Source organism: Rhineura floridana, chromosome 5 (assembly GCF_030035675.1).
Source record: "Rhineura floridana isolate rRhiFlo1 chromosome 5, rRhiFlo1.hap2, whole genome shotgun sequence".
Lineage (NCBI taxonomy): Eukaryota > Metazoa > Chordata > Lepidosauria > Squamata > Rhineuridae > Rhineura > Rhineura floridana.
In genome coordinates this window covers 160,181,809-160,200,518 of record NC_084484.1, presented here as the reverse complement: position 1 = coordinate 160,200,518, position 18,710 = coordinate 160,181,809, and the positions used below count along the sequence as shown (strand labels likewise).

The following is an 18,710-nucleotide window of genomic DNA, read 5'->3' as shown; positions in this document are numbered from 1 at the left end:
TGCTAGTAGGTTCCTTCAAATTTTTGCTCGAAGCAGATCTGCCCCATCTCTTAAACTATTCCTAAATTCTAACATTCTGGTTTATGTAATGGGCTCTTTGGTCCTAGAACTTGAACACTCAGGAAAATATTTTTAGTGTATTTTAAGTTCTTAAATTGTATTTATGCTAGCTTAGCTGTATTCTAAACTACTTTGTGATTGTCGTGAAAAACACAATATACTTAAAAGAAGACACCCTGCCCCATTTCTGCCTCTTTAACAGGCTTGATCAGAAATTAGCAGGTGAAGTTTTCTATGCAGATCACCTGTGAATAGCAACAGATCACACTGCTATAAAAGGGACGGCTACAGGAGCCAGTTTGAAAATTGGCAATATTTTCAACTACCCTGTATGAAGAAGGGAAAAAGTAGACAAGGACCACCATCACAGGTTTGTTTTTGAATTATGTTCCTTCCACCAGTATTCTGGAACTACTTTCAGTGGGTTCCTCCCCCCTTTTCTTTGGTGTTAAACATCTCTCCTGAGTTCATTGGTATGGAATCTCTTTCAACCCATCCTTTATAAATTCCCATACTTTATAAATTCTCATTATGGACACATAATGAGAAGGCATGATTCACTACAAAAGACAATAATGCTGGGAAAAACTGAAAGTAGAAAAAGAGGAAAGCCAATCAAGAGATGGATTGATTCCATCAAGGAAGCCACAGACCTGAACTTACAAGATCTGAACAGGGTGGTTCACGACAGATGCTATTGGAGGCCGCTGATTCATAGGGTTGCCATAAGTCGTAGTCAACTTGAAGGCACATAACAGCAACATACAGGTGGATGGTAGCAGTAATAGGACTGTTACTGGCTGGGATATGAATGCCAACTTTAGCCTCCCTAGCCCTTCTTCACTACACCTGGAGAACTGCAGGCTGTTGAGTCAGCCAGCCAGCCCCACCCAAGAGAGCAACTGTAAGAACTTTGCCACAGCTGTAACTACTTTCAGGGAAGCTTATTGTGTGGGCCCTTGTATGTGGATGGCAGTTGTGTTTGTGTAAGAACACAAATGCCACTCATGAATGTATGATTTATCGGTTTTTGTTAAATTTTTATTGATTTATTGCATTGTATTTTTTGAATTTGTATTTACTTTAATTGTATTAATTATTTATTACTCTTTTCACCCGTTTTGAGGGCCTTGGTCAAAAAGTGGTATGCAAATAAACCAATGAATGAATCTATATAATTACATTGCTGTTAGCCACTCTGAGCCCTCAGGAATGGGTGGGATATAAAGCCACAGCATAAATAATATTCCTCCATCCCATGAGAAGACCCAGGATTTCTGCTCAAGGTCAATTGCTCCTCCCAGCTAGTTCCATCCAGAAAGAATTAAGGTACATTTAACTGCTCTAGTTAAAGGACTACCACTTCTCCTTATTGAGTATAACCAGATATATGAATATGCTACATTACATCCGAATGATGAAAACTAATGAATTCTAAAATCCTCAGCTCCACTGTAGTCTGAATAAATTTTACAAAACGTGCTACTTAATGTACTTGTGGTGGTCATATTTATTTTATGTATTTAGTTAACTTGTATACCATCCTGAAAGATAATCATCCTTATACAACCAGTTGGTAACTGCACTCTGCAGGTGAGGGCCTCTTACAAATACCATCTCATCATGAAGTCCATTCTGCACAACATAGGAACTGAGGTGTGGTGGCATCTATCCTTTGGAATTCCCTCCCCTTAAATATTAGACAGGTGGCATCTCTTTTGTCTGTTCGGTGCCTACTGAAGACCTTATTCTTTCAATAAGCCTTTTAAGTAGAAGCCTTTATCCCAGTTTGCATCTGTATTGGAATCGTTTTTAAGATATTTTGTTTAAGATGTTTTCAAGATGCTGTTTTATCATTTGTTATTTGCCACCCTGGGCTCCTTTGGGGAGGAAAGGTGGGACATATTAATAATAATCTGCTTCATATTTCAAAAAAAATATTTCTTTCAACCCAACAGCTACCAAGCCTTGCTCACATTTCCTGTAGCATCTGAGAGCTCACTAGCCCTCCCCAACATTTTCACAAGTCATTAGAACTAGAAATATTCTCATTTTAAAAAGAGACTTTCAAGATGCTAAATTCTGTGCTCAAATTCCAGGAAATAATCTGAAATAAATCTGAGAATCGCTGCACCAGTATGGATGGTGAGTTCTCCCTTCCAGGAGGTCTTCAAGCAAAAGCTAGACAGCTATCTGTTAGGGATGCACTAGGTCTGAATTTCCTGAATCAGCATGGAGCTGACACACATGGCCCACGGGACCCTTGAAATTCTGTAACTCCCTAAATTGAGAACAAGTCCTGTTGGACTCATTAGGGCTTACTTTTCAAGAAAAAAATCTTAGGATTAGGTTATAAATTGCACCAGTGTTAAGATAGTTGCTTCTGGTATGCAGCCAGATCCTATTAATGTTTATGCAGAAGTAGATCCCGGTTTCTGTACATGGGCACAGGTGCATTGAGTTGCTGTAATGCTATGTTCTTACTTAATAGGGCTCGTTTATGTGTAATGTGTAATTATGCATAATTTAACAAGCTTATTATGCCTTTACAAACAGAATTCAAGCTGGCTTACAGTGTGGCATAGTGGTTAGAGTGTTGGACTATGACCTGGGAGACTAGGGTTTGAATCCCCACATAGCCATGAAGTGCATTGGGTGACTTTGAGCCAGTCGCTGCCTCTCAGCCTCATGAAAATCCTATTCATAGGGTTGCCGTAAGTCGGAATCGACTTGAAGGCAGTCCATTTCCATTTTTTACAATATTAAACCATCACAGGATGTAAGAGCAAATACTCGTATTTAGCGGTAGTGTCTATTAATAAGCAGGCTTTTAATATCCTCAGTCACTGAATAGACAGCAAAGGAACAATCATAAGTATCCTAGGCAACTTGATTTGGATATGGAGTATGGTTTTGAACAAGTAATTAATTGTCAGAGAAAGGAGTTGCTAGCTTTCTCTAGCTAATAAATCACAGGCAGCAAGAGCTGCAAGTAGGCTCTTTTCTTGAATATGGTGTAGCAGCTTTGAGCCAAACTGCCTCTTTGAAGCTCCATTTGATCTTAGGGGTTTGATCTTAGCTATAACCCTTAGCAATGAAATAGCCCTGCATCCCAGAACAGTCTTGGTAAGGGCAGAGGTTGTATGTTCGCAAAATGAAAATAGTCAAAACTGTTCTCAATAGTTGGGGAGAGGGACTCAGACAAACCACAAATGGCACTGAAGATCAGAGTTCAGCTGTTGCTCTCAGTCTTGTTCACAAGAGCACACAAAATAGATGGAGAGGTTAATGTTCAAAGTTGGCTTCTACCTTGAACAGAGATTGATCATAAACCCAGCAGCCGCAGCTTGGGGTATGTTCTTACTTGGTTAGAGCAAATCATTCCAGGTAACTTACGTGTTTTGTTGCTATGTCACTGAAACCTGCTTCCATGAGAACAAGTGGAAGTGTTTATACCAACCTCAGTTTATTTCATATGAAACCATGAATCATATACACAAACTAATAAATTAGGATAAATGTTCATATTTTCATTCTTTGTCTTCCCTTACCTCTTCCCTTTCCTTGTATGTGATTACTTGGGCCCCTCCTTTTTATAGCACATTCATGATTATTTGTGCTTATGTTGCCATCCGGGCAGGCATACACAGTACCTCTTTCAATACTGTTTGTGCCTGCTAAAGTTTTGGGGCTGTCAAACTGCTTCATTTACAATTAGTGCATATCCGGGAACTTTCTGCTGAAACTGCCTAGCGTTATATACCACAAATGTTCGTAGGGGTTGGTGGGTGTGTTCTACTAGTTCCTCCTGACAGCAATTGCATGGTAGCATTGGGGAAGCATCTCAGAACCACTAAGGGCCCTCAAGACTGATGTTGTATTGCAGGTGTATTCTGCAACATGTTCTTGATGCAATAATAGTGCATTAGTGGTGGATTTATTCTGCTTTATTAGTTACAGCCGACCTGTCTGTCATCATGGATTTTTAAGAGGATATTTACTGGCTTTCGCACATGTCATAGAAGGCACTGACAAGCATACTGATATCCATAGGCACCCCTGGATTAACTACATAGATCACAGAGTGCAAAACATAGAGAGGTTTTAAGCAGTTAAATACCCACAATACATGTTTGGTATGCTTCGGATTAATGAGTCATACCTGTACAGGCCTGCTCAAGTCTAAGTTTGTGGGCAGGGCTGTGTTGCGTTCTGTCCTATGATTTATATTGTGCAGTGCCTTTCTATGAAACATAAGAAATAATAAATTGCAGAGGCGGCTAAAAAACATCCTCCCCATAATTTATTTTAGAGAATCCAAAACTTCGAAGTAGAAGAATGAAAAGCCATAAACTTAAATCAAGTAACCAGAAAAGGACAGAACTGCAGATGAATATCTTGTTTTGCTATAAAGATTTAAAGGTCCTTTGAATCAGTCATCAATGATCTGAACACTAGAAAAATGTAAGGAATGTAAACTCTTAGGGTTAATAATTCTATTTATTACAGGCTAAAAAAATAACACCACAAACAAAAGCAGTTGTTTGAAATAAGCCCAAATTGTGTTTTTTAAAAAACAAACCTCCTTTGTGGATGCTGTTGCCAATTCTGTATTTTTGGCAACATGATACATGATTCAGACATTTCACACTTTAAATCCCGTTGATTTCAAGTGGCCAAGATTTAGGCTGCAATCCTATATACATTTACTTCAGAGTAAGCCCTGCTGGACACAGTGGGATTTATTTTTGAGTAAACATGCATACGATTACACTACACAGTTGTAATCCAAAACAGTAACTAGAGGGTAAGCCTCAATGAACAGTGGAATGTATTGCCAAGTAAACATGAATAGGATTGCATTGTTAAATACTTGCTTCATTTTCTCATTGGAATCAATGGAATGAGATATGCACAGAATCAATGGGACATCATTTATATGTAGTTCAGTGAAGCTTACACCCAGGCTTATGTGCTATTTTAAATGGTTGCAACACTTACCTGGAATTCAACACTGCTGCAGGACTTACTTCTGAGCAGATATGTACAGGACTGCATTGCACATAACAGGTTGCATTGTGACCATGGTTCATTTTCTCCTTGACTCCAGTCAAGTGCTCCACAGGATACATGCTAATTTTAAATATAGTAACTGTACCTTTTAAATAAAGCAGTTCCCCTAATTTAATTATTAGCTTTGGGCATCCAAAAATCTAAATGCAGTGCTAAATTAGCAACACAAACAATTTCATCACGGTCTCCCCGTTTTCAAAACATGGTTACTGCTTATAAATCTGGACGTGGTGCATAGTAGGGATGGGGATCCTGGTGCCCTCTAGAAGTTTTGGACAACTCCCAATATGCCTGAACATGCGCCATGCATGCTGGAGCTGATAGGAGTTGGGAGTCCAACAATATTTGGAAGACCACAAGTTCCGCATCCCTGGTGTATAGCAAACAAAACTTTTTCTGTATGGAGCCAATACCATCCTGAACTAAGGTCAATCTCCCACCAATTGCATTTGCCATGTGTGTGTCAAATTGGGGGGTGGGGTGGTTTGGAGCAGTTGGTAAATAAGACCTAAGGTTTGCTATAGAAAAGCTGGGTCAGACGTGCGTTGACGTGATTTTCATCTTACATATTTTCTGTATACCTAACATGCAGTGCAGCATTTGTCTTAAATCAATTTCAAGTTGTTGTTTTTTTAGTTCAGCAAATAAATATTTGATCAAGTGATACCCCTACCAAAGCCTTTTTGGTGGTAGGAAATTGCTAGGCCTCTGTGAACAAACTTTATAGTTAACTTTATAGGCGATGTGGTTCAGTTCCATGACTGAGCTCCATTGAAGTTTTGGCAGATTTATGCAAGCTTTCATTTCCTGTTGACAGGAGAAAGGAGTTGAGTTACACAGTAAGTTGAAAAGATACCCAAGTCCTTTGCATAGTTACCTAATTTAAAAATCCTGTGAGGCAACTTTTTGGTAGGTGCCTGTTTTGAAATCAAGATGCAACTTGTATTCATAATAACAACATTGTATCCATAGACAGATTTAGACGTGTAAAATACCTGCTCAATAAGATTTATGAGTTCACCGGTCTACCAAGCCATTTATGGGTCACATACATTTCATTAGTCTGAATGACCTAAAAAACACTCCAAAGATTAAAACAGTAAGAAATTCAGGGAGAAAAATGGATGTTCTTTCAGCATGCTCTTGCTCAGTGGTAGAACATCTGCCTTGCATGCAAGAAGGTCTGAAGTTCAGTCCTCAGTGTCTCTAGGTAGGGCTGGGAGAGACTCCTGCCTGAAACCCTGGAGAGCTGCTGCTAGTCAGCATAGACAATACTGAGCCAGATGGACCAGTGGTCTCACTAAGTATAAGGCAGTTTCCTGTGTTCCTATATATCTCTTACAGGGAACTAGTTGCCTTAATCAGATCAATAATCCATCAAGCTCAGTACTGACTGCACCAGGAATGAGGAACTGTGGTCCTCCAGATGTTGTTGGACTTCCAACTCCCATCATGGCCAATGTTCAGAAATAATGGGAATTGGAGTCCAACAACATCTGGAGGGCCGCAAGTTCCTCTTCCCTGGACCACACTAAAAAGCCAGCTAACAGCTATCCCAAGTCTAGGTTAAAGTCTCATTCAAGTCCTGATATGTAAAATCCTTTAATTGGGGACTGAGCCTAGGACCTTTTATATGCCACTGAGCAACAGGCACTTCTCAAGGACAGCCCCTTCTCAAGGCCCAGAGCATAGTCTGAAGGCACTCTGAGGCTACCACCTTGCTGAAGCAAACCAGGCCTGGGTTTGGTGAGTGCTAAATTAGGTTCCATGACAGAAAAAGGTGGGATAACTAATGTAAGAAAAATAAAGTTCAGAACAATTCCCATCAAATGGACTGCAGCCTTTTACTTAGTTATATCTGCAACCCTTTTATAATGGTATAAACTACTCACAAGGCAGATGCCTGCCACTTTGGAGTCAAACCACATAATAAGCTATTATTAATTGCCAGGGAGAATGTTTGAACAGGGCTCTCTCCCCAACATACTAAGTTTAAACTTGCAGAGTTTCTGTATCTGCTTGTTACTTAGCATTTTTATGAAGTATTTAAGGGTGCTCAAAAGTCTTCATATACATTAACTGCTGTAAACCACCCAGAGAGCTTCGGCTATGGGGCGGTATACAAATGTAATAAATAATAATAATTATTATTATTCTCTGCAGACTTTGAAACAATCCTGTATTACTACCCCTGTGATGCAGATGAGGACCGAGACAGAGTCAGAGACTGTTTACTGAATTCATAGTTGAAGTGATATTTGAATGAGGGAGTTTTGTTGTTTTACATGGGAAAGCATTTAAAAATATGGTACACACTTCATCATCCACCTGCACTCTGTAGTGCTGCCTTGGGCTCCTTTGAAGGTGAAGGAAGGGTGGGATATATATTTAATAAATAATAATAATACCTTCAAAAATTCTGGCACCTCGTTCTGTATAATGTACAGAACAGCTGTTAAAGAGTTAGTGCCCATTAAACAGCAGGATCAGATTGAATAGGAAGACCAATATCTTCCTATAGTTACTAAAAATTAGCATATATAGGATGACAGCTAGTAAAGTGGCTAAGAGTGTGAGCTGAGAAATCTCTGAAATCTCAGTCATAAACTCACTGATAATCTAGGCAAGCCACTGTGCCCTCAGCTTCAGTTGTGCTATATACAAAATAATACTGACCTACCTTAAAAGGCTGTTGTGAGGATCATCAATACAAATTATGTGGAGTGTTTCAAACACTTGAAAGTGATATAGGTAACAGCTAAGTGTTATTACAGCCTACTTTGGTTCCATAAGCATTTTGTGTAAGTGAAGGATATGGTCTGGTTGAGAGCTTTTCTCACTTTTACACATCCTGATTTTAAAAAGGTACACATAACAACTTGGTGACGAAAGGCATCCAAGGCTTCAGTGCTACACACACTGACCCTAATAGTAAGCCCCATTAAAATCAATGGTGCTTACTTCTTCATAGGCACTATAGGACCGAACTGTAAATATTTCTCTGTGTACAAGCTGGTTCCAGATTTCACAGGTTTAAATGTAATTTAAAGTCTTGCATCACTCTTGGAACAGGCTCTACTTGATCACATTTGGCATAGTTACTTATAGCTCTTCCCTTGGTGGTTTTTTCCTGTGGCAGTCACAGACTGAAGTCCTGTCATCAGGCTGAGGAACGAATTCCATTCCATCCCGTATTACAGGTTTACCAGCTTGGCGGTCAGCATATTTCTGAAATATGTAAATGGTGTTTGAAACAGCAGCAGACTATTCAAAACAAAAATATTTCTCCCCTTTTTCTTCAATCCTGATTGTTTCCAGTTTATTGAGCTTTTACCCTGATCTGCACTAAGCTTGTGGGGAGATTTATATAGCACCCACTATTTAGTAAGCATTGGTTTTCATTTATTTGTGGGAGGTTATATGAAGTTGTGTCAAGCAATTGTTATCCTATGCTTTCCAGAGCATTTCCATCACTTTCCTTACTGCAAAAATTCCCTCAAAAACTTTGGAAGTGGATTTGTTCTGAAAGATTGCCAAATCTACTTTTAATTGTACAGTGAATTTGCCAGTACATGACTGAATCCCACCTGCAAAACAGCAAGTCTGGAAGCGGTCCCTCTCTTTAGCTGTTATTCCATCCTTACATTGAAAAAAATTACTTACTGGGTCTCTTCTGTGTACCACCTGCTCCACACCCAGGTAGCAATCCTAAGCACACATGCTAAGGAATGTCCCACTGAGCTCAAAAGGAACTTATTTGCAAGTGAACATCCTTAGGTTCTGCTGTTATTGAACGAAGACAGTGATGAGGAACCTGTGGCTCTCCAGGATGCATACTGGACTCCCCCATCATCACTCACCATCAGCCATGCTGGTTGGGGCTGATAAGAACTGGAGTCCAACAATATCCGGAGGGCCACAGATTCCCTACCCCTGGATTAAAAGCTCGTTTCCTGAGCATTGTTTTTTCCACTGCTAACTGCAGCAGTGTTACAGCCCACAGACTCTCTAGAAGGTGTATGTTGCTGGTATTCTCACTCACTCAAGGCCAAGCTGCGTCTGTTCTCATTTTTAGTATTCAGAGTTTGTCATCTGAGTTCAAGTTGCTGCTAAGTATATTCACTTAAAATGATGGGTTGTAATGCAGAGCTATAAATACTCTGCAATTAAGAGTATATACTATAGGAACAGGTAACCTGGGGTGAGGTATGGGGGTAGGCTGCATGTTTGAATAAAAACATTCTCCTACACATAGAAAAACAGCATGCCAGGGAGAAGGCCAGTCTGAATCCTCCTCTCTGACTCACTAGATTTCTTTACATGGGATATTCTTTCCCATGAAGCAGCATTCAACAATGCAGTTCCCATATACTGAAATACTGCAGTACAAGAACAGCTTTCATGCCCTCCCCGTACCATAATTAGGCTAATTGTAATGGGGGATGGGAGTCACAGACATGGAGGATAGGGTTATGCCAAAAACACCCCTAATGTCCCAATTAGGCTTGGGGGGAAAAGCCTTCTATTGGGTACAATCGAAGGCTTCTTTCAAACTTAATTGTAGCAGGAAAGAGGCATTTTCAGGGGGTAACAGTTGAAGAGGGATAACACTTTGCTTCCCCATTGAAACCCACCAAAATGCCCCTCCTTCACTGAAATTAGCCTGAAAAAAAAAAAACCCCACCATTCATTGTCATCAGCTGAGTAGCTGGCTATTCCCACACTGCAAAGCACTGCAAGGACAATGACGTGCACATCAGGAGTGAAGGATGGGAGGCTTTAACTGTGGGGGGGGATGAAGACGGAAAGGGTTATGCAACTGGGCATGTGTGGCTGGTCAGTGACCCACCATATGAAGCCCTCAAGGCAAAAAGGTTGCCCTCCCCAGTTAGTGAGTCAGGATCAAACCATGGTTTCAGATCCTGGCTTGTTAAGCTAGGCATTGTAAGACTGCAACAATCAAGGTTAATGGAAAAGTGCAATGTATAGGTAGGGACATGAAGCACAGACCGAAACCTGGACTAACCTTGAATACTTTGAAATAGTAGCAATAAAATCGGTGAGGCTGCAGTAGTTCTCTTGCAACTACCTGACCTTCCTTGGCAATCTTTCTGACTTGTTCATCATTTTCCTGAGAAATAGGAAAGAAACCAGATATAACAGAATCATCAGGGAATCACTCTGTCCCCTTCTGATGAGATTGTGTTCAGTGAGAGGGAGCACTCAAGTTTTCAGCAAGTGCAGAAATGCAAAACTATGAGCAGCTACTGTACACTGAAACTATACTGTACAAGTCTGCATTGCAAGATTCTCCAAAGTTAATTCAGGTCTTTTCACACTTTTACCCACGCTTTCAAGGCTATTAGCCGCCCTGGAGTACTCAGTAGCAGTTTGGCACAATTGAGGAAAGGAATTTGATTATTCTGGGAAAGCTACCCTATTGCCCAAGCAACAGCTAAGTGTACAGACAGGTCTGACACCTCTCACACACTGATTTGGTTACTTGGAACACAGAGCAGTAATTGCATCCTTCCACCCATATAATCATTACATATTTATGTGCCGTGAAGCTTATGAATAGACCCATCCTTGTTAATACCAGGAAATATGATTTGGAATGGAGATATAGAATAGCGCAATTATGGACTTGTGCTTTGTAACTCCAGAGCTATGGTTCGAAGTTCTTAGGGTTATTTCTCTGGATTATAACTTTTTAACATAACTATACATGTGTCTCTTGGTCTATTAGGCCCTACCTAAGCGAACATCTTCCTACACTGTTATATGGTATTACAGAGCAGTACTCTGCCTAACAGCACAATCCTATATATGTCAACTAGAAGTGAGCTTCATTAAATTGCACGGAGCTTTCTCCCAGGTAAGGGTGTATAGATAGGATTCCAACCTAAACAGGACTTTCAGTTTGTTTTATATAACTGCATAATTTGTCATTTAAAAACATCCCAAAGGTCCCAATCCTTGGAAGTTTTATGGAGAATTAGTCTTGTGCACAAATACTTTTGTTGCAATTCTGTGCAGTATTACAAACATTTAAGTCCCTTGAAAGTCTATGGGCCTTAGGAGCGCATAACAATGTGCAAAGTAGCAGCAGTGATTTACACAGCTTTTTCTGGGCATAAAATTGAGTTGGGGATTTCTTCGTTCAGAATCTACAAACCTATTTTAAGGCTGGTTTTTCCTGAAGGGGAATAGCTTGCTTAATCAATGTTTAACTAAACAATACTGGCTGGACAAGCTATCTGTGCACAAACCGTATAGATGTGCTTTAATCAATTATTATTCACTATATAGCTCTCCTCCACCATGTTGTATTCCCCACCTCCACTCCCTGTGACATGCACAGAAGCACTGGTTAGCATGAATCACAACTGCTGGTCCCCAAATTCATTCAGGGTGAAGGACGTGTTGGCTTTTAAAATAAGCCTGGGCTCAAATCTTCATTAAGCCAAGAGGTGCCCTAGGTGCCCTCGGTCAAATAGCTCTCTCTTTCCAACTAATGTATATCATAGAATTATAGTTAGGACAAAGATGTAAGGGTTGCACAGCACTTTGCACAGTGAAAAGGAAAAAGATTAAATCAAATCAAAGTGACATGCCTCAAGACAGAATCTCTGTGTTAAGAAGGATAAAAAGATGGTGTTCACAAGGAATCCAAGCACACTCCACCATGACTTCCAGTTACAACTTTCCAGCAGTAATTTGTGTGCTTCAATACAGGGAGAATGTTTTCAAACCTATAAGAGCCAAACTATGACTCTGCTAGACACCCATCATATCCCATCCTAGGTAAGTAAAGGGCACTGAGCTTAGGTGCTGCTGGTAATCTGGTGTCCTTCCTTCTAGGGCTTGCCTTTTCACCCTCCACCTCCAATTCCCTCTCACGGCAGGGATGTGAGATATCTGCACTCCTTTTTTCTTCAAGACGGATTAGAGCTAGAAATAAGAAGATGGAAAAATGGTGTTATGTTTATAATATTCAGCTTTTCTTCAGTGGCGGGGATGATTACCTTGGCCCATTTTATTTTTTCTAGCAAGTCTTCCAAGTTTCTTTTAACTGGAACATAATGGGTCCACGGCGTCAGCTCCATATAGAAGTGTTCATAGTACTGTGAAGCCTGCTTGATCACAAGACTATCACCCAGCAAGAGGTATGGGAACCTGTAGGCTGCAACTGTGCCATCTACACTCACTTGATATTTGTACTGTGAAAAGAGAGGAAGAAAAGCAGCATGAACTAAATATGTTGTGGCTCAGCACTGCATCCTGGCCAAATTATAGAGTTTCACAATTGTGTAACAAGGTCAATCAAATATGAAGATGGGTACAGGTTGCCGCAGCTGATAAACATAAAGAGATCTTAGTTGAATTTCTTCTTTCCTTAGGCCAATGGGGTTGTAAACAGCAATTCAGATGGCTTGTTCCATAAACTGCAGCACAGCTGGAAACCAGTAAATGTATGTAATTTTGTTTTAGTATTTTACTGCTATACAGTATGTGACAAAGCAGAATATAATCTTGTAGCAAGTAATTTTACTATGAAAGAAGGTTGATCATGTTGGAAGAATTACAACACCCAAATGTCCTGGAAAGGCAAGTGCATTTCATAATTCAAGGTGGGATCTGATAAGAATCACTCCTCTCCTTGCATCCAGCCACACATCTGTAGAAACTTGGGAAAAGGGTATTTGCCAAAACGGATGTTTTACTACACAACTGCTGCAGCGCTACGGGACTGAAGAAGACCTGCCCTGGGAGTGAGTATCTGAGCATTTGGGTGCTTGCTGCTCGCTCCTTTGGGTTGCTGTCCCTCGAGACAGCTGAAGTCCCTGGTAAGTGCTGCAAGGACTGGGGCCCCCTGCCTGACCCTAGCTCCAGAGAGAGGCTGCAGTTAATCTTGCAGCCTCTTGCATCAGCTGCTGGCTGGGTCAGGAGGCATAAAAGCCCAGCTGCCCTTGGGGAGCCCCTTAGGGAGAGGGCACTGCCCCCCTTCTATTACCTTTTTTAAAAAATTGTTATTTTTCTGTTAAGCCAATCTAGAGGAGATTGGTGGTTGGGAAGGCATGTGGTGCATGTGTAGTTCCTGCACAGTTCCTGCACAAGTTGAGAGACTGTGCAGTGAACTGAATGATAGGAGAAAGTAGCCAGATGCCTTCAGAGTAAGAGTCTGTAACTGACAGAAGGCTGGCCCTAGATGGGCCCTGTGAGAAAAACTTTAAATGGGTATGACTGTTCCCAATTCTTGCAGAGGCCTACTGGGATAATTGGCTCGGGTAGGTTTTGTTGGTGGGCTCTTGTTAGGTCCATATCAGGTGTTTAGGAGGAGTCTTAGTAAGGAGGGACATGGGTGATGCCACCCCAATTTCAGTGGTCATGGGTAGAGGGAAATATAGCAGCTGGTGCAAAATGTAGTGGCAAGACTGCTCACTGGGGCAGGGTATCACCAACATGTCACCCCACTGCTGAAAGAATTGGTCTGGATGCCCATTTGCTACCGGGCCAAGTTCAAGGTTCTAGGTTTGATCCTATGCAGCTTGGGACCAGGATAATGGGGAATTTTATATATCCACACATATATAATCATAGATATTGAGAAGGCATATGGTTTAGGATAATAAGGAATTAAGCATAGGCCTGAAGGCCTGTTGAGAACAGGCTCACAGAGAATCCTAAAATATATAGAAAAAGCAGGCAAAGTAAACTTAGTTTGAACTCTTGGGTTCTTGCCAAATCGGACAGTGCATGACTGATAGAGATTAATTACCCTATTGTTTGGAATCAAGGAGCGTTTAACCTGTGACAAGCTATGATTTATAGAGATATTGTTAATCCTGGGAAACTGAATTTTAGTGATTCTTGGTTTTGTATGGTGTAAAGCCATAGCCTCATCTAGAGGAAAATGCTTTACAGCATAATCAAAGGGTTTAACAAAGAGAAACAGTGAGATTTTACGATGATTTTTAAAACAATCCAGTGTGTTATATTATATTTATAACTTTATAAGTGTGTTTTTATTAAGAAAAAGGTACTCTGGGGTGTGGCCTGCCTCCTCTATGTCCCTGAGGCTGAAAGATACTAGTTAGCCAGAGTCACCCAGTCTGTTCCATAGTAGTGTGGCTTCAAAATGAAGCTCAAGTGTTTAAATAATCCCCTCTCTTGAGTTATGTATTTTATAAGTAAGGAAAGGGGATTTCTGAGAAAGTATAAGGACATAGAACTCCTATGGCAAAGGAGCAGAACTGGGGGGGGGGTGCTCATCAGGGCCTCTGAGAAGAATTTTATCAGGGGCTCTTCCCTTCTCCATTAGTCATTCTGTTTTTATCCACTACGGTTTTATGCCATGAGCTGTAGTCTGTAAGGTCAAAAAGAGTATGGAAGACGAGAGAGGGGTGGAGTGGAGCGCTCTGTTAATTTTCTGCATTTAAGGCCTTATGCTCTTATACTCCCTCCACGATAAATATAAATAAATATAAATAAAATAAAAGAGGATCAGAGATAAGAAAGCACATTTGATTTGAACATCTTTGTTTATGCTACAATACAGATAAGGAGAAAGAATTCACATTGAAACAAGGTAGATAAACTTACTATTTACTTTAAAAAAATAGCTTTCCTGGCCTTTTTTTGTGAAAAATTTCAAATCACAGCATGAAAATTAATTGTTCTGGCCATGTTTGATTCAATACTTAGCTTGGCCAAATCCACAAGACGTTCCTGAGACATTGTAGATGTTAAATAATACTTAATTAGCTTAAGTTTGCTAAATGACCTCTCTCCAGAAGCTACTGTTGCTGGAATTGTTAATAGTACTCTTAAGCTAACACAAACATCTGGAAACAGGTCACCAAGTCTGTACTCTGTTAACAAGTTCAACAGATCTAATGGCTTTAACTGTGCATTTACAAAATTTGCTTTATGTACTGAGGGTAAATGTTGCATTTCTTTTCCAAAATCATCACCATTAAGGTCAGCAGGATATTGCTCTGATAAAGATAAAGCTTTTCTCTCCACATCACTTTCAGACATGGTGATATATTTCCACAAGAAATCAAATTTTTCTGCCAACTGCTTAACAGCATTGAAGCGGACAGTTAATCCTGCTATAACATTGTCTACCAAAACGTAAAACACACACTTTCTGAAGTAAGCCTCTTCTGGAGTATCATCTGTGTCATTCATTTCTTCCAAGTTAGCATCAGGTGTGCTGCCGTCATGCGGCCTTGCCCTCTTGCGCCTAACTCCATCACATCTACGGGAGAGTTTTATTTCTATATTTAGGTTTGACGCAACCAATTTGGCTTCATTCCACATGCATTTCCAGTTCTTTCGAAGTTTTGTCAGCCCTGTGAGGAGAGTTTCTATGTTTGCTACTTCAACATCCAGTGTGGCATCTCTAGCTTGGATGACCTTGTTGCAAATACCTATGCCAGCTAATATTTGGTACCACACGGCTGACATTAACACACAGGCAAAAGATGTCACATATAGTAAAACTCCATGGACTTCATTTCTTGTTTTGGCCATCAAATTTAGTTCTAGGAGGTCTTCCAGTGCTAATTTAATGCCAGGCAAGTGAGCTGCAAAAGGCTTTACACATTCAACACGATCTGACCATCTTGTTTCAGACATACCATGAAGAGAACAACCAATACGGTTTTGTAGTAATTCCCACAGCTTAGCACTGGAACTGAACAGGTGGTACACAGTTTGAATTGTTCCGAAAAAGGTTATTGCTTCAGGTATGCATTCAGCAGCATCATTTCCACATAAGTTGAGTGTGTGACAACCGCAAGGTGAAAAAATTGCTGTTGAGCATTGTTCTTGTATTTTTGCTTGTGCACCGTTGTATTTTCTGGCCATATTTGCCCCATTATCGTAGCCTTGAGCTCTACAATCACTGAGAGGAATAGCATGTTCTTTCAATGTATCAGTTATCAACTGAGCAATTTCTTCCCCTCTTTTGTTGCTACAATCTGCAAACTTGAGAAATCTTTCTTGAATCTCATACTGCATTTCTTTTAAAAGTACGTATCTCAAAAGAAATGTTGTTTGTTCAATATGGGAAGAATCTGGTGTGGAATCTACTATTATTGCAAAGTACTTTGCAGATTGCCTCTCAAGCAAAATGTGTTGTTTCACAAGATTCGAGCATTCTGCAATAAATTAATTTTGTGAGTCGGGACAGATAATCAACTTGAAGCCACTCACTCCTTTTCTGTGACTCCTCTACACTTAGCACATGTTCCTGAATGATAGGGTCCCACCTGGAGAGTTCAATGAGTCCTAAAAAGTTTCCATTGTTTGAATCACCAATTCGATGGGATGAACCAGTAAATGCTAGACCACGTTCTCCCAAAAAGAGTACAACATCGATGATGCGCTTTAAAAGGTTGTACCATTTCACAGCTTCAGTTTTGATTGACGCTTCTAAGATGATGTCAACTCCTGTCCCAGACAGCAGGCGCCTTTCTAGTTCTCGCCAAGCTAGGTAAAGTTCTCTGTGACTATTGCCTTTTTTATGTTTTGGGATCCTGTAGGAAAGTTTCCGCCACTTCTCATCCCAGCCTATAGCAGATACCAGTGCAGACTTAGACGCATAAGTGCTAGTCTTGACTGTCTTGTGCCAAAATAATCGACATGGAAAGCAATATAAAGCTTGTTTCTGTTGACTCCAGACAAGCCAGTCTCTTACATGTAGTTCTCCATTAGTGCTTTGAAATTTCAATATGCTTTCTGGGAACACTTGATTGCAGGTGTCTTTTGGGAATGTTTTAGGCAGAGGGGTGTGACCATTCGTAACATACTTTTCTATTTCCTTGAGATGGAAATGCGGTTGTGATACATCCAGTGTCAAGGCCTACATTATGATTACTCCTCTCATCTTCCAAATTCACTTCCACATGCGTCTGTATGTCTGTTTCTTTCTGTTTTCCATTTTCATTTTCTGCATCTGCCCCTTCATCAAAATACTGTGCATGATTACCCAAATCAACTGCTCCTTGTTTGGGGATGAGGTTTCCAACAGTTTCTTCTTGCTCCAATTCTGTAGGTGAGTTCAACGAAAAAATTTTTGAAGCCGCACTTAATCCAAATTGAAAGAGCATTTGTTGACCCCTTTTTTTCATTTTCCTCTCGTTCTTTCTTGTCTTTTCTTTTTTTCTTGGCTCCTGATTTGTGAGAATACATTTTGAAGAGATGATTTTCTCATCATGATAGGGTTTAAAGGTTCACACTGCTTACCTTATATGAGCTCTCAAACCGCATTTTTCCTTTCATACTAAAGGGGAAGGGTTAATCTAGCTTCCGAATGACCACGCCCTCTTAAGGTCAAAGTATCTCTTCCTCTTGTTACCTTGGCCACCGAGCATGCTCCATTTCTTCCAGAGTAAGTTTCATAAAAAATGAAAAAAATCCTCAAGTTTGATTATTTGTATTTTCAGAATCCAACAAATACAAATATTTGTTTGAACAATGTTATGCTTTTTTGCACAAGTTGGGGGGAAAGAAAAAAAAGCACCATTTGTAGCAGGCTTGCAGAATGGGAGCCAGCAGGAAATGACATAACAAAGGGAGGAAAAGGGAGCTCCCCTCCTTTGCCTCCCGGGCCCCCTTTTTGACCCCAGGCCCAGGTACGATGTACCCCCTGCACCCCCCCACTCATGGGCCCTGCATCTTATCCCTTATATACCCAGTTGATTACTGCGCTCTACAGGTGAGGGCCTCCTGCAGATACCATCTGATCAGGAGGTCAACATAGGACAACATAGGAAACGGACCTTTAGTGTGGTGGCACCTACACTGTGGAATTCCCTGCCCTTAAATATTAGACAGGTGCCCTCTCTGTTATCTTTTCGGCACCTATTGAAGACCTTCTTCTTTCAACAACCCTTTTAAGCTGAGACCTATCCCAGTCTGCATCTGTGTTGGAATTGTTTTTTAATATGTTCTTAAACTTTCTTTTTTAAAATGTTTTTAATCTTAGAAGACGTTTTCATAGCCTTTTGTAAGTAACATTTTTGTGCTTTTGTTTACTGCCCTGGGCTCCTGCTGGGAGGAAGGGCGGAATATAAATCAAATAATAATAATAATAATAATAATAGAATATTAAAAAATTACAATCAAACTTATTTTCCAGTCACCTTTCCGCCTCTGGCTTTAATCCAAAGTGCTGCATAGGGAATTCCAGCATGCACAAGGGGGCTTTGTGAGCTCTCCTTCAAACCGCAGCAATAAGCCTCACCGGATTGGCTCTACCTGAAACTCTGGGGACCTGTGGGAGGAGCTGCTGATACAATGTGAGGAAGTAGAATCAGAACGTGATGTCAAGGGAGCCCCAGTATATGCAGGGAAGTACTTGGGATGTGTGGGCCAGACCCTTTTTTTGGGGGGGGGGGAGGATTGAAGCTCAGTAGTAAAGTACATGCTTTCCATGCACAGGGTCAAGGGTTTGATCCCCGGCATCTCCAGGATAGGAGGCAATGACAAAGACCTCTGCCTAAGATCCTGGAGACCTACTGCCTGTCAGAATAGGCAACTCTGTGTTAGATGAAAGGCAGGTT

At 40.6% G+C, this 18,710-nt stretch overlaps 1 protein-coding gene and 1 long non-coding RNA gene across 5 annotated transcripts in view; one reads left to right on the top strand and one right to left on the bottom strand.

The window, feature by feature from the left end:
• The first annotated feature begins 287 nt into the window (after positions 1-287).
• LOC133385500 (uncharacterized) overlaps positions 288-18,710 on the top strand; it is a 52,527-nt gene continuing 34,104 nt past the window's right edge. The window contains exons 1-2 of the long non-coding RNA XR_009762893.1: positions 288-430; positions 12,537-12,608. This is a non-coding gene — a long non-coding RNA (uncharacterized LOC133385500). The remainder of the gene's footprint in view (positions 431-12,536; positions 12,609-18,710) is intronic.
• POGLUT3 (protein O-glucosyltransferase 3) overlaps positions 4,549-18,710 on the bottom strand; it is a 30,210-nt gene continuing 16,048 nt past the window's right edge. For all 4 annotated transcript variants that reach the window (XM_061628647.1, XM_061628648.1, XM_061628649.1 and 1 more), the window contains exons 6-8: positions 12,162-12,356; positions 10,160-10,264; positions 4,549-8,361 (exon numbers count right to left, since the gene is read on the bottom strand). In XM_061628647.1, the coding sequence (XP_061484631.1) occupies positions 8,236-8,361; positions 10,160-10,264; positions 12,162-12,356 (426 nt within the window). In that variant the 3' untranslated portion in view covers positions 4,549-8,235. The remainder of the gene's footprint in view (positions 8,362-10,159; positions 10,265-12,161; positions 12,357-18,710) is intronic.